General features: G+C 44.5%; 1 protein-coding gene across 2 annotated transcripts in view; it reads right to left on the bottom strand.

Annotated features, from left to right (window-relative positions):
* Positions 1–686: 686 nt before the first annotated feature.
* Positions 687–16,030, bottom strand: part of LOC146051636 (uncharacterized) — a 42,864-nt gene continuing 27,520 nt past the window's right edge. The window contains exons 1-2 of one of the 2 annotated variants that reach the window (XM_083167902.1): positions 15,893–16,016; positions 687–2,421 (exon numbers count right to left, since the gene is read on the bottom strand). In XM_083167902.1, the coding sequence (XP_083024028.1) occupies positions 803–2,278 (1,476 nt within the window). In that variant the 5' untranslated portion in view covers positions 2,279–2,421; positions 15,893–16,016 and the 3' untranslated portion in view covers positions 687–802. Of the gene's footprint in view, positions 2,422–15,892; positions 16,017–16,030 lie in introns of those variants that run through there. The other variant, XM_083167901.1, reaches the window with a different exon arrangement.

The raw sequence follows: 16,030 nt of genomic DNA, 5'->3' as shown, positions 1-16,030 counted from the left end.
AGAGATACTGTGGATACTGCAATATCCTCGGATGCCTTAACACCTTTTAAACCTGCTTCTACTTTTTATCCAACGCACTGCAGAGGTAGTTTTTTAGACTGTTTTAATAAAGTAGTCATGGATGAAATTAATAAAATTATTAATAAAGGTAACTCTAAATATGGTAAAAAATGTAACCTTACCAAAAAAGAGTTTGAAACTTTGGAAATCCTTAAAGAGGATAAATCGGTAGTTATAAAACCTGCCGACAAGGGAGGAGGTGTAGTTGTCATGAAAAAAGAATTATATATGGAAGAGATCAACAGACAACTCACCAATGACAACACCTATAAAAAATTAAAAAAATGACCCAACCCTGAAAATTGGTAAAGCCCTATTGGAACTAACTACCCAAGCTTTAACAAAAAATGTTATTTCCAAAAAGGAGTTTGAATTTTTAAACATTAAAGAACCATCTATACCTTCCCTGTATATCCTCCCTAAGGTTCATAAAGATGTCAATAAGGTAATAAGAAGGTCTGCACTATATTTCTCTTATTGTGTCATTTCATACCATACACCATCATTGAGGACCTGACTATTTGAGGACCCTACCAGGAATTATCCCATTTATTCATGGATACCTGCATTTGGTGACATTAACTCTTTGTGATTACTTTCACATGAACTGAGTTTTATTTGAGAACACCACAAGCGCTAATTCTCCAGTTTTTTTACTTGTTGTACCCTAAAAAACAAGGTGCCACATTCAAAAACTAGAATTTGGCTTCCTTGAATGCATAATGCAGGATTACAAATTCACTTATGAAACCCATGCTGCATTCATGCCCTCGGAGTGTCTCCTCATGTGATTAATAAGGGTTTTATTTTTAGTAAAACACTTGCTGCAGTAAGAGCATTTATATGGTCTCTCTCCTGTGTGACTCCTCTGATGTACAACAAGGATTTGCTTTGTAACATAACACTTGCTGCATTCAGAACATATAAATGGTTTCTCTCCTGTGTGACTCCTGTGATGTCTAACAAGATGTGACTTCTGGGTAAAACACTTGCTACATTCAGAGCATGTAAATGGTTTCTCTCCTGTGTGAATCTTGTGATGACTAACAAGATGTGACTTCAGGATAAAAAACTTGCTGCATTCAGAACAGGCAAATGGTCTCTCTCCTGTGTGCCTCCGCTGATGTAGAACAAGTTCTTGCTTTGTAGCATAACACTTGCTGCATTCATAACATATAAATGGTTTCTCTCCTGTGTGACTCATCTGATGTAGAACAAGTTCATGCTTTGTAACATAACACTTGCTGCATTCAGAACATGTAAATGGTTTCTCTCCTGTGTGACTCCTCTGATGTCTAACAAGTTCTTGCTTTGTAGCATAACACTTGCTGCATTCAGAACATATAAATGGTTTCTCTCCTGTGTGTTGTCTCCTCTGATGTAGAACAAGTTCTCGCTTTGCAGCATAACACTTGCTGCATTCAGAACATTTAAATGGTCTCTCTCCTGTGTGACTCCTCTGATGTAGAACAAGGTTTTGGTTTGAGGTATAACATTTGCTGCATTCAGAACATGTAAATGGTTTCTCTCCTGTGTGACTCCTCTGATGTATAAAAAGTTCTTTCTTTGTAGCATAACACTTGCTGCATTCAGAACATATAAATGGTTTCTCTCCCGTGTGACTCCTCTGATGTAGAACAAGAGTTGACTTCTGGTTAAAACATTTGTTACATTCAGAACATGCAAATGGCCTGTCTCCTGTGTGACTCCTCTGATGGATGAGAAGATGTGATTTACGTGTAAAGCATTTGTCACACTCAGAGCACAAATGTGGTCTCTCTCCTGTGTGACTCCTCTGATGGCTGTGAAGATGTGATTTACTTGTAAAGCGTTTGTCACACTCAGAGCACAGATGTGGTTTCTCTCCTGTGTGATTCCTCTGATGGATGAGAAGCTGTGATTTACATGTAAAGCGTTTGTCACACTCAGAGCACAGATGTAGTCTCTCTCCTGTGTGACTCCTCTGATGTCTGATAAGCGCTGATTTATATGTAAAGCATTTGTCACACTCAGAGCACAGATGTGGTCTCTCTCCTGTGTGACTCCTCTGATGGCTGTGAAGATGTGATTTACTTGTAAAGCATTTGTCACACTCAGAGCACAAATGTGGTCTCTCTCCTGTGTGACTCCTCTGATGGATGAGAAGCTGTGATTTACATATAAAGCTTTTGTCACACTCAGAGCACAGATGTGGTCTCTCTCTGGTCAGGCTCATCATGAGTTGTTTAATGTGTGTTCTGCCCAAAATATCAGAATAACTTTGGTGAATGCCCCAGAGGTAGAAGAAATTACTTCTTTAGTTGCCTTGCCCCTTTCCACGTTGTCTTCTAATATTCTTAGCGCAAATCCTGCTCAATTGTCCTGAAAAAAAGTCATGTAAAAGATAAAAATGTTATCAGGTAACTTAATGGTAGAAATTTAATATAATGCTGTATATAGTAAGGAACATGAAGCATTTCTCTATACAATAACAAAGTGCACTTAGCAATTTAACACCATATAAGAACAATGATCAGTGACTAAGACACCATTTCCAGTCAGATTAGCAGCACAGAGACCTCCACCCTCCTGCAGCAGATACCTATACTTATTTCCCTTTCATATCACATATGCCGGGTGGCACCCAGGAGTAAGACACTGGTCCATTCCAGGAGAGCGACCCAGCATTTGCAGTCTGAAAGCTTTGATGCCGACCTTGCTTATTGCCGGGTCTGTGACATCACAAGGGGGCGGGGCAATGGCCCATCATTGGGCGCGGGAGAGGAGGCAGTGCTTGGAGCCGACAGCGCTGCTTCCTCCATAATTTGAACGGGACCTGGGTCGCTCGACCTGGATTACCAGTTCCTACCACACTATACCCTGGGAAGATCCAGGCAGCAACCATAGTGAGTAACAGGGTTGAAATGCCGGGGTATGGCTCCTGGGATTTTGGCGCTGGACCCTTTTACACCAGCACTACACCCGGGCTGTTCCCGAAGCCAAACCTGGGTAAAAAGTCTGGTGTGAATGTGGGATTATAGAATACATATGGTCTGTTTAAATGTTTGTATTATCCTTATCTGATTATCAGACAAATACGATTCACATCTCCAAATCAGAGAAAGAATGGATTCTAGTTTGTCAGAGCGGGATGATCCATCAATGTGGAGAATATTTCTCTGAAAACACTGAAGGTGCTTCAAGCCATCTACTAACAATGGATCAAAGTGAAATCAGGAGGCTAAATATATACACCATTCACAACCTCAACTGCCATGTCAAGCTTTAATAGAATCACTTGTTCAACACAGTTATGGGTTGGAAACTCAAAAAAAATTCCAAAATTAATTGGGCACCATTACTAGCAAAAATACAGCCTTCGAAGATCTAGTCTATGCTGCCATTGTCGTCCCAGTCAAAAACATGCAGGGTTCCCAAATCATCCTAAATAATCCTTGCACACATTTAGACAGATACATTTGTAAAAACAAATATATCTTTACTGGAACTAAACTTAAATGGCAACAAGTGGATACCTTTAAATACCAATCGACTATCCATGGTCCACAGATGGCCGCTACAAACAATATCATGAGTCATATAGGTTGTGCTTCAGCTGCCTTTGCATTTCTGAGAAATGTCCTGTCATTTACACAGGCCTTTACCATTGGCACAAAAAAATGTCGGATTATACTCACCGATAATTCCTTTTCTTCTTAGAGACCATGACAGTCTTCACATTGGGATTTCATCCCTCTTCCTTGCAATTAGACAGGTTACTTTTTTCCCAGGGACCTCCCCTTCCTGTATAAATCCCTGCTCCTCCCAGACCCTGGTGTCTTTTTGAGTGTCTCCTTCCATATGCCTGGGAAAAAAGACACAAAGGGAGGGCAAATAATGGCTGCCATGGTCTCTAAGAAGAAAAGGAATTATCGGTGAGTATAATACGACATTTTCTTCTACGATCCCATGGCAGCCTTCACATTGGGAAATACCAAAGCCATAATAAGAAAGGGAGGGACACAAATGCATGCTCAGTAAGATTTAATTCTCAAAAACACTCTGCAGAACTTGACCCCCAAACTGGGTTCTGGATACGGGATGCAGTTACAATCCCGGCGTTCAGAATCCCGACGCCGGAATCCTGACCGCCGAAATGCCGACACATTCTCCCTCCGTGGGTGTCCACGACACCCCTGAAGGGAGAATAACTTAGTGTGCCGAGCATAGCGAGGCACCGGGCCCGCTGCGTGGCGAGCGCAGCGAGCCCGCAAGGGGGGGCGATCCACGTCCCCCCCTTGTCAGCATTTCGGCTGTCGGGATTCTGACCGCCGGGATCCCGACCGCCGGGATTCAATACTGAATCCCTGGATACATTTAGCTCATAATGCCTTGAAAAGGTATGAATTGAGGACCAAGTGGCAGCATCACACAGCTCTTTGATTGATGCCTTCGCCTTCAAGGCCCAAGACGTTGCAGTAGCCCTAGTGGAGTGTGCCGTGACTATTGCCGGAACTTCTCTTCCTTCTAATTTATACGTAAACGATATAACTTCTCTTAACCATCTTGCAATGGTCTGCTTGGTAGGTGTAAGCCCTTTTCTAGCCCCTTCTGGAATGATGAATAGGCTTCTCGATTTTCTGACCTCTTCCATTCTCTGTAGATAAATGGTAATACCTCTTACAACATCCAACTTGTGTAAGGACTCTTCCTCTTCATCTTCTGGATCAGGATAAAACGAGGGTAACGAAATCTCTTGATTGAGGTGAAATTCAGAAATGACTTTGGGAACGAAATGTGGATTTGTTCTCAAAACTATTCTCCCTGTAAGTATTTTCAAGTAGGGTTCTTCAGCCCAAAGGGCTTGTAACTCACTGACTTTTCTTGCCGATGTTATGGCAACTAAGAATACTGTCTTCCAGGTTAAATACTTTAGCGAAGTCTCTAACAAAGGCTCAAAGGGGGATTTCATCAAGGCTGTCAGAACTAAATTCAAATCCCATGAAGCTACTATTGATCTAATTGGAGGTCTCAATCTCTTGATTGCATTACAGAATCTTATTATTAGTTGTTCTTCTGCGAGTTTCCTTTCCAACAGAACGCTTAAGGCTGAAATCTGCACCTTCAATGTAGAATTGGCCAGACCCTCGGAGAACCCCTTACAAAGAAACTGCAACACCTCTGCTGTTGATACCTCATGTACGGATTGTGATATTCCCCTCCAATTGATAAAGGCGCGCCATACTCTGTAGTAAATTACTGAAGAAACTTTCTTCCTTACGTGTAGTAAAATAGCAACTACTTGATCGGAAAGACCCTTTTGTTTCAAGGAGTTCCTCTCAATTTCCAGGCCGTCAAAGCTAGTGTAGCTGGGTCTGGATGTAATACTTGATCTTGCTTCAATAGATTCGGTATTATTGGTAGGGTCCAAGGACCTTGAACAGCCAATCTATGAACTGTTGTAAACCAAGCTCTTCGAGGCCAAAAGGGAAGAATTATTATTACTTCTACTTGATCTTCTATTATCTTCTTCAAGACCTTGTAAATTAGTGGGACTGGAGGGAAAACATAACCTAGATGAAATGTCCATTGGACTGAAAAGGCATCTGCTGCTGATGTCAGGGGAAGATAATATCTGGAGAAGAATTTCTCTACCTTTCTGTTCAAGTGAGTTGCCATAAGGTCTACTTCTGGAACCTCAAAACGACTGGTCAGTTCCCTGAAGACTTCTCTATTCAATTCCCACTCGCCTGGAAGGATCTGCTTGCGACTGAGGAAATCTGCCAGAATATTCTGTTTCCCTGGCATGAATATGGCTGTTAGGGAATTCAGATTCTCTTCTGCCCATGATAGTATCCTTGAGACTACCGTCATGAGGGACTTGCTCTTCGTACCCCCCCGATGATTTAGGTACGCCATGACTGAAGTATTGTCCGGAAAGATTCTTAAATCTGATTTCTTGATTCTTGGAGAAAAGGCTCTGATTGCTCTCCAGACTGCCTCGGCCTCCCGCCAATTGGACGAATTTAGACTCTTTCTTTGTCCACCGACCTTGTACTGTCTCTCCTTCGCAGTGAGCTCCCCAACCCGACGGACTTGCGTCTGTTGTGATGACTAAGAACCGGGGGACCTGTAATGATGTTACCCTGTCCCTTAAGGTTGGCTTGATCCACCATGACAGATGTCTTTGCCTTGTCTGAAAGAGCTATCTTCTCCGTCTTTGCCCATCTTCTTTTTAGGTACGGAAGAACTGCCCACTGCAATTCTCTCACATTCCATTGGGCCCATGGAACTATCCCAATCGTGGATGACATCATACCCAGAAGTTTCACCCAATCTCTCAGAATCACCACTTTTCTTCTTGATGAGATGGCTAGGTCTTTTATCTTCATACATCTCTCCTCTGACAGTGAAATGTTGAACTTCATAGAGTCTATCATCACTCCAAGAAACTTTATTCTTTGTGTTGGATTTAACTGGCTCTTTTCTAGGTTCACTAGCCAACCGTGAGACTGCATATATTCCATCACTATCTGGAGGTGTTCTTTCAGAGTCTGCTTGCATGAGGCCTCTGAGAATATCGTCCAGATACGGCCATAAAAGAATCCAGTTTTTCCCTGAGATTCGCTACCACTGTTATCAATACCTTTGTGAATACTCTCGGGATGAGGCTAATCCGAAAGGCAGGCACGTCAATTGGTAGTGCTTTCCTTTTATTGAAAACCTGATAAATCTTCTGTGCTTGTGGTGCATTGGAACATGATAATAGGCGTCTTTCAAGTCCAGAGACACCATAAAGTCTCCTCTTCTTATTCCTGCTGTAATCGTTTTCATAGTTTCCATGCGGAACTTTCTTACCTCCAGAAACTGATAGCCTCAGGTCTATTATTGTCCTGAAGCCACCCGTACTCTCTCACCAGGAAAATATTGGAATAAAACCCTCCATCCTTTGATGGGACAGGTTCTATCGCCTTGATTAGAAGTAGATGGACTATGATTTTCTTCAGCTCTTTGCTCTCTAATATCGACTTTGGATCTGTTGACTCCATAAAATAGTCTCTGATAGGTATTTGAACAAACTCCAGCCTATAACCTTTGGCAACTATGTTCTGTACCCATTCGTCCTGAATTGAATTCCCCCATCTGCTGGAGAACTGCAATAGACGGGCACCTACTGGGGGAAACGGCTGAACGTCATTGTCTACCACTTCTTCGAAAGTTTTGTCGAAAGGACTGAAGCGAGGAGGCAAATGTCCCTCTTTGATTATATGGTCTACCCGGCTTATATGATTTAGCTTCTCTGAATGCTTGCATGATATTGAAAGCGATTCTTCTTATCCTGGGGTAACTTCAGGGATTTGCCTCCAGTAAGTCTATGAATTAGAGCAGTGGTAGCCAACCCTAGCCCTCGAGAGCTACCAACAGTTCACATTTTCCAGACAACCTAGCTGCTGCACAGCTGCACTCATTAATCACTGACACATTTTAATAGATCCACAGGTGGAGCTTATTAGCTCACTTGTGATTCTGTGAGGAGACCTGCAAAACATGCACTGTTGGTAGCGCTCGAGGACTAGGGTTGGCTACCCCAGAATTAGAGCATCTAATTTGGTTCCAAATAAAAAGGCTCCTTTAAATGGTAATGATACCAATCGGTTCTTTGAATTGGAGTCAGCGGACCAGGGCCTTAGCCACAGCGCTCTTCTTGTGGCTACACCTGCTGACATTGCTCTGGCTGCAAACGTTGTAACGTCCAATGAGGCCTCACATAAGAACTCAACCGATTTTTTGAATAATCTCTAAATTTTTTTACAGATATTGTCTGGAGATCTTCTCCTCAATATCATTATGAAGTGTAGTGCACAACATTTCTTAGAGCTCTAGACACTGACACCATTGATACTCCAGCTTTCAAAGATACTGCTGTGGAGAAATGCAATTTCCTTAGTGAATTCTCCGATCCGTTGGATCCTTAAAGGAGGCCCCGTCCTCCAAAGGTAAGGTGGTACGTGATGTAACTTCCGCCACAGCTGCATCTATTCTTGGTAGCCCACACCATTTAACAAACTCATCATCTTTAATGGGATACATCCGATCCACTAGGAACAATTTACCCTGTTTCTTCTCTACATTTGTCCACTCCTTATTAATGACGTCTTTAATAACACGGTGCACAGGAAAAGATCTGCTTTTCTTCGATCTATCCTTAAACAACACATCCGCACCTTCTACGGGTGTCACTGGATCCTTATAATTCATGGTTTTATATATATTCTTCAAAATGACCTCAACTGTATCAAAATTAAATACTCTAGTATCCTCTTTAATTTCACCAGGCTCATCAGAGGAAACCTGTATCTCGTCTGGGTCATCAGAGGTATTAGCATCATCATATGAAAGTCCTGCCTGGTCTCTAGACCTTTTAGACCCCTGCTGTTCCATATATTCCTCTTTTGAAACAAAGGACTCTTTCATCCAGTCCATCAAGTCTTTTAGCATTTTAGCATGACTGTCACTGCTTGCTCTTGTATCTTCTTTAGGCTGTACCTCACACTGTTCACATAGTGTTTTGCCTTGTATAAACTCAAACTTCTTGTCACAATTCATGCAGCATATCTGTCTGTGCTTCCTTTTAACTGTTTTCTTTCTAGCTCCAGTTTGTACACCATCCTCCGGCACACTATGGAGAAAGAAAGCCTGTCACTATGCTACAAACAAAACCTATCCTCCTAATTCAACAATAAACAGGGCTCACCTCACAGGGGCACTCTCCTCTCTAGTGGGGGAAGGCAGATCCATTTTGCCAAAGAGAACCTGCATGAACATAAAACCTCATAAGGTATGTTCATACAAGAATCTATTACACATGTTTGTAAGAAATTAAGTCCTACCTTAACCAGCTTGTCTGAAACCAACTGCCACGGTACTGCAAATGCACACTGCACCTCCTCCGTTTTGCCCATCTGTCCTGTGGATTTTAAACTCTGCAGAGCACGCCTGGAGCGTGCTGATGCCGGAAATGTACCGCCCGCAATGCATTCTGGATGCTGTAGTCCCGATGCGGCGGAACAGTCACTGTATGGGCTCTAATACCTTGCGCCGGGCGGAAATAGCCTCCGGCGCTAAGTATCCTGGTCAGTGTAGTCCTTACACACGCTGCAGCTAACAAAACGTCGCGTCCTGCAGCCGCCAACGCCGTCAGGTATATTTTAATTTTCTTTTAAGGAGACTTACCGAAACCTCATGCTCCCGTATAGATCACATGGACAGTACTCTAACAAGAGCCACGCTTCCATGCTGCTATTCCCCAAAGTGACCCCTGTATCTATCAAGTGAGCCCAAAATAAAGTAACCTCTCCTGCCTCTAACTAAACAAGGAGACAGGAAAAAAGACACCAGCGTCTGGGAGGAGCAGGGATTTATACAGGAAGGGGAGGTCCCTGGGAAAAAAGTAACCTGTCTAATTACAAGGAAGAGGGATGAAATCCCAATGTGAAGGCTGCCATGGGATCGTAGAAGAAATGAGAGTTATGGTAGACCTACCTTAGGTTAACTTCTTCGAGGTTCATGGTGACCACAGGGCACCCACCCTTAATTAAGCCGGAGGTATTCCTTTGCGATACACAAATTGTGACTTCCATGATCTTAGCCAGGTCCTCCTTCACTCAATGTATGTGTGAGTAAGTGCACTGGCATGCTCTTGTCTATCTTCTTCCTTCTCCGCTTCCTGCTATTGGCTGACTAACAAACTGATGAGCTAGGCATGGAGGCGCGGGGTTATGTGGGAGAGGAGCCGTGCATCCTGGGAAACCTGAAAGCTTCACTGATTGGTGCCATGATCCTCTGAACCACCTACAACCCCAATGTCACCCTGTGGGTACCATGAACCTCGAAGAAAGAGGTAGGTCTACCATAACTTTTTTTCTTCTTCGGGTTCCATGGTCCCAAAGGGTGACATTGGGGAAGTCCCAAAGCAGTATTCAAGGGAGGGTACCCGCCTGTGGTGTAAGAAGGACCAGACGACCAAAGAAAGCATCCTGGGAGGTGAACGTGTCAAATAAATAGAACTTTGTAAAGGTATGAACAGATGACATTGCAGCCTAGCACAGTTGTTCAGCGGACGCCCAGCGGTGTGCTGCCCATGATGGACCTACCGATCTGGTAGAATGCGCCTTTATTGACAATGGTAGAGGGAGATTAGCTTGCTGAATGACCATACAAATCCAGTGAGAAACAGTTTGTTTGCTCGCTGGCCAGCCCTTTTTGTAAAAACCATATACAAAGAGGGTGTCTGATTTCCTGATGGAAGCAGTGCGGTCCAGATATAGTTAGAGCCCTAACTACATCCAAGGAGCGTTCAGCCGGAGAGAGAACATCTGAATTGAATGCAGGGACCACTTTCTCCTGATTGATGTGAAACGTGGAGACTACTTTGGGCAGGTGGGCAGCTTCGGTTCTTAGTACCGCCCTATCTGGATGGAAAATCAGAAATGGAGGTGTGCATGAAAGAGCTGATAAATCCGATGCGCCTCTGGCAGATGCAATTGCCAAAAGGAATACAGTCTTAGCTGTGAACCACTTATATTCTACAGAGCAAAGTGGTTCGAAGGGAGGTTTGGCCAGAGCCTGTAACACCAGGGACAAGTCTCATGGTGTCGTTGGAGGAACATATAGTGGTTGTATACGTATGACATCCTGGATGAACGCACGTATATCTGGAAGAGAAGTAATCTTCCTTTAAAACCAGACGGACAGAGCTGAGATATGCACCTTAAGCAAAGCTAACCTTAAACCTATATCTAAACCTCTCTGTAGGAAAGCAGGGACTCTAGTGGCTTTGAACACTTTGTGTCATACTTGCGGGATGCACACCAGGAGAAATAAGTGTGCCAGACCCTGTAGTAAATCCTTGCCGATGCGGGTTTACGTACTTTGTTAAAACAGAAATAACGCATCAATAATTCTATGCTTTTGTTATACTCAAATACTGTTATTTATTGCTGCAGGTGGCGTTAGCTTGTTGCACAGGATAGTAGCCACGGCGTATGAGGCCTTCCATTTGCGCTAAGCAGCATGTGTTTGTTAGAAGCAGCAGCCATTTTGTCCAATCATGACTTGCATAATAACATTATAAAATGGCTGATCATTCAGAACAGTGCTGTAAAAGTGATTTCTTATAGAGAATTGTTTTTGGTTTTAGAAGCTTAAGAATGTGATGTTGACATTATAATGGAGCAAGGACAGAAAGCTAGTCTCCACAAACTGAATAATATGGGAACAGGGCCACACATAGACCCCGAGGCCACTGTGCCTAGTTACAAGGAAGTTGGGTGTTGGGTTAATTATGACATCATGATTGAAAGCAGAGCTTTCCAATAAGACTCAATGCTTATGAGTAATTAATTAATGTGATTAAGGTTTAAATATTAGAGTTAGAGAAGGAGGAGAGAGGCAGTTGAGGAAGAACAAGCAAGCACGGGGGGCTGGAGGTAATTATGAAGGAGGTTTAATCATGGCTGATCACTGTCCTTGAAAGGTGTCCATTTTGATTTGATTTAGAATTACTGTTTAAGTATTAGCTAGTCAGTTTTATGTTTCTTGTGTTAGTCTGCATTTGCAAATACCTGTAATGAAGCTATTCTTTAAGTAAAGCATTGTCATACATTTTATAACAAGGTTGTGTGGGTGTGCAATCATTTCAGCGTTGCCATTATATTTAAAGGTAATAAAGTAAATATATACAGGTTTGGGTTATCAATCATATCTAATCTTATCAAACAAATCTCTGCGTTATCAACTTTGATCATTGCTTGGATGACCTTCGCAGAAAACCCTCTCATTTAGTATGGCAGTTTCAAGTGCTACGCTGTCAAAGACAGGTGCTGAAGGTCTGGATGTAGACAAGGACCCTGACTGAGCAGGTCCGGTCATAGTGGCAACCTGAACGGCTGCTGTATTGACAGCTGTTGTAGGTCTACATACAAATGACGTTGAGGCCAGACGGGGTTATCAGAATGAGATCCCCGCCTTCTTGTTTGAATTTCCGAATTACTCTGAGTATCATAGACACCGGAGGAAAAACATATGGAAGATGAAAGTACCATGGAACTGACAGAGCATCCACGAATCTGGCTTGAGGATTCTTGGACCGCGACCCGTACACTAAAGTTTTGTTGTGAGAGGACACCATGAGATCAACGTCTGGAAGGTCCCAACGGCTCACCAGGAGGGAGGAAACATCTGGGTGGAGTGACCACTCCCCCGGATGAATGTCTTGCCGACTTAGAAATTCCGCTTCCCAGTTTAGAATTCCTGGTATGAACACCGCTGACAGTGCCAGTAGGTGTTGTTCCGTCCAAATAAGGATTTTGGACACCTCTCGGATGGCTACTGCGCTGTGGGTGCCCCCCTGGTGGTTTATGTATGCCACTGTTGTGGCAATGTCTGACCTGACTTGTACCAATTTGCCTTGAAGAAGATACTGTGAGCGAACGAGAGCGTTGTACACTGCTAGAAGCTCTAGGACATTGACGGACATGCGTGTTTCCAGCTTGGACCATACGCCTTGCAAGGATCGGGATTCTACTACCACTCCCCAGCCTCGTAGGCTGGCATCGGTAGTGAGGAGAATCCAATCTGTGAACTAGAAAGGACATCCCTGGTTCAGGTGAGGCAATTGTAGCCACCACTGGAGAGATATCCGAACCTCTGGAGTCAGTGCCATGAATGTGGACCTTATGCGCTGATGTTGTCTGTCCCATTTCCGAATCAGACGTTGGAGGGGGCGGGAGTGAAATTGCACCCACTCGACCATGTTGAATGTTGACACCATTAGACCCAGAATTTGCATTGCCAGATAGATGGAAACTCTGAGGCTCTGTAAGAAGAGGCATATCCTTCATTGTAGAGATTGACACTTGTCCCTTGGTAGGAACAATCTCTGTGTCTGGGAGTCTAGACAAGCAGCCAGGTGCCGCATCTGATGTGATGGAGGACTTCTCCCAATTGAGGAGCCAACTGTGCTGTTGAACAGCAATCGTTGTTTGTTAATGTGCTAATAGCACTACCGGTGACTTTGCTACGAGGAGCAAATCGTCCAGGTAGGGAAATATTCTGATCCCCTGGAGATGCAGATATGCCGCCATTACTGCCATGACCTTGGTAAACACCCAAGGGGCAGTGGCCAAGCTGAATGGAAGAGCCTGGAATTGAAAATGGTGGGATAGAATCACAAAGCGGAGAAAGCTCTGGTGTGAAGGAAGTATGGGTACATGTAGATATGCATCCCGTACATCCAGGGAGACCATGTAATCTCCCTGTTCTAATGCTAGAACTATTGTCCTCAGGGTTTCCATGCAGAATTTTGGCACCCTGACAAGTTTGTTGAGTGCCTTCAAATTTAGTATGGGCCTTTAAGTCCCATTTGGTTTTGGGACTAGAAACAGGGTGGAGTAAAAAAAACTATCCCTCGCTGGTGTTGAGGGACTGGTATAATGAACTGAGACCCCAACAGGGAGGCCAATATTTGCAATAATTGTTCAGCTTTTTTGCGGATTGTGAGGGAGGCCCGTACAAAATAACTTTTGTGGGGGGGGGGGGTTCTTTTGAGCGAGATGGAGTATCCCCTTGACACGACTTCTCTCACCCAAACATCTGCCAATTTGGTGAGCCACTGTTGTGTGAATTGTAGAAGTCTGCCTTCCACTTTGAGGTCCACCTGCGGGAGGCCCACCCTGTCATGCTGCAGGTTTATCTGGCTTGACTGCGGGTTGTCTAGTGGCCCAGGCTTGTTTGGGCTTAGACTTGGTTGATGTGCTTTACCTTGGGGACGAAAGGACGAAAAAGGTGTCGCTTTTGGTCTCTGAGGGAAAGGGAAATCATGCAGTCTTAGCCACTGCCAGCGAGGCTACAATTTTATTGAGCTCTTCCCCAAACAAAACATCCCCCTTAAAGGGTAGCATTTCTAGGGCCGTAGCCACAGGATACGACGTGCCAATATAGAGTTTGCAGATGCCTTTGCTGCTAGGACTCCAACATCAGACAATGCCTCCATTATATATATTGCGGCTGCCTTAATATGGAGACACGCATAGTTTTGCATCTTCCGATGCATCAATGGGTAATTAGTCTTCCACAACCTAAAGCCATGGCAGAATAGCCTTTGCGGCCCTGGTCGCAGCCACAGTAGGTCTTTGGACCGCTCCTGTGAGAGAAAAGATGGCTTTAAGAGAGTGCTCTAAGCGCCTATCCGTAGGATCCTTTAGAGAAGATCCTGTTGTAATAGGGAGGACAGATGGTTTAACCAGTCTTGTAACATGGGAATCTACCAGGTGAGGAGCTTCCCACAATTTGCAATCTTCTGATGGCAGGGGTACCTGGCTAGAACTCTCTTAGAAAAAGAGGATTTCTTGCCCAAAGACTCCCATTGGTCAGTACAGATCTCCATTAAGTGGTCCGAATGTGGGAATTGGGCTTTGATAAACTTTTGTTTTTTTAAAACATCCCTGGGCTTTGCCACTGGCTTAGGCTCATCAGTGTCAGATAAGAGCACTAGCCGTATTGCGTCAATAAGGGCTGGTACATCTGCCATATCCACTTGTACTACAGGTGTCCCTAACTCTGGTAGAGTGGGATCCCCGTAACTCCCATCAGCTTTGTCATCATCTTCATCCCCACTATCATCATCATCTAACAACGGGAGTAATGGGCAGAAACACTAGGTAACTGGTTTCTTACAGATGTAGTTGGCAGTAACTTCTGCATAGCCACAGATGTCTGTGCAAGGGTTTGCACCGTGGTCGTCAGGGTATCTACCCATGGAGGAGGAACCTGTACAGCCGGGACTGCAGGCGATCCACAGAAGCTGCTGAAAGGCTGACCAAAGGGGCTCCTGTACAGCCACCGGGGCAGAGGATTGGCCAGGGGGGATAAAGCAATTCTGCTCAGACAGGCCTGCAGCACAAGCCTTACATGATAAGAGCAAGGGAGACTGTCCGAGTATGCCTCCGTTTAGCAGTCATGTTGAAAACAGACAAACAAGGAGGTAATATACACAATAGATATAGCCCAGATACGAAAACCTAGAGTGATAACAGAGCAGTATGTGACTAAAGAGGATAAACCCCTAATTCTTCTGACTCAGAAGATATGAAACAACAAGGGACAGTAATAAGCATGTACAGAGAGAAAAAACAGACCAGCACAAGTCGCATACACAGTATAAAAGCTTGGGCAAATCTATTCCACTGCACCCCAATCAACCACTAAGTCCCAAAGAACCAGTGGGATATGGGTGTCTGTAAAATCATTCACAGCTTGTGGACGGTTTTACAGGGGAGACTAACCCAAACACTCCTGGAGACTTGCTGCTGCTGCATGCTGAATCTCAAGTGTCTCTGAGAAAGTAGGGTTTTCAATCACCTACAGCATGGGTCCTCAAACTGCGGCCCTCCAGATGTTGTGAAACTACAAATCCCAGCATGCCTTGCCATAGTTTTGCTATAAGGGAGTGTTAAAACTGTGGCAAGGCATGCTGGGATTTGTAGTTTCACAACATCTGGAGGGCTGCAGTTTGAGGACCCATGACCTAGAGCACTAGACACCTGTAGTGAATGGACGTCCAAAGCCGGGGGAGGGAGCTACAGGCTGGAAATCCTCCCCTGTATGCTGGTCTTCCCCCACCTGGTTCTAATGAGCCCTGTGCAAAATGAGTGATTATACCCAGCCTGTGCTCAATGCCCTGGTGGTCTATTGGAGTCCCTGCCGCAAGCAGCAGTGTCCACACCAGCTGCTGCGGCCCATTTACCTGGCGCGCAGCAGGACAGCAATTTAGTGCTCTCACAGAGAGCCTTACCTGTCACTGTGTTCTGGCCACGCTGTCGGAGGTTACAGGTGTCCGGCGGTGCTAGGGGTTACCGGTGTCCGGGCTCCACCTCGCTGCATACCCCTCTTGACCAGGGTCGTGGGGGGGTTTCGGCGCTGGCGGGGGGGG

The sequence above is a fragment of the Crinia signifera genome, unplaced genomic scaffold (genome assembly GCF_055691185.1).
Source record: "Crinia signifera unplaced genomic scaffold, ASM5569118v1 HAP2_SCAFFOLD_104, whole genome shotgun sequence".
NCBI classification, from domain to species: domain Eukaryota; kingdom Metazoa; phylum Chordata; class Amphibia; order Anura; family Myobatrachidae; genus Crinia; species Crinia signifera.
Note: the sequence above shows the minus strand (reverse complement) of the source record. Positions and strands in the feature narration are given on the sequence as shown.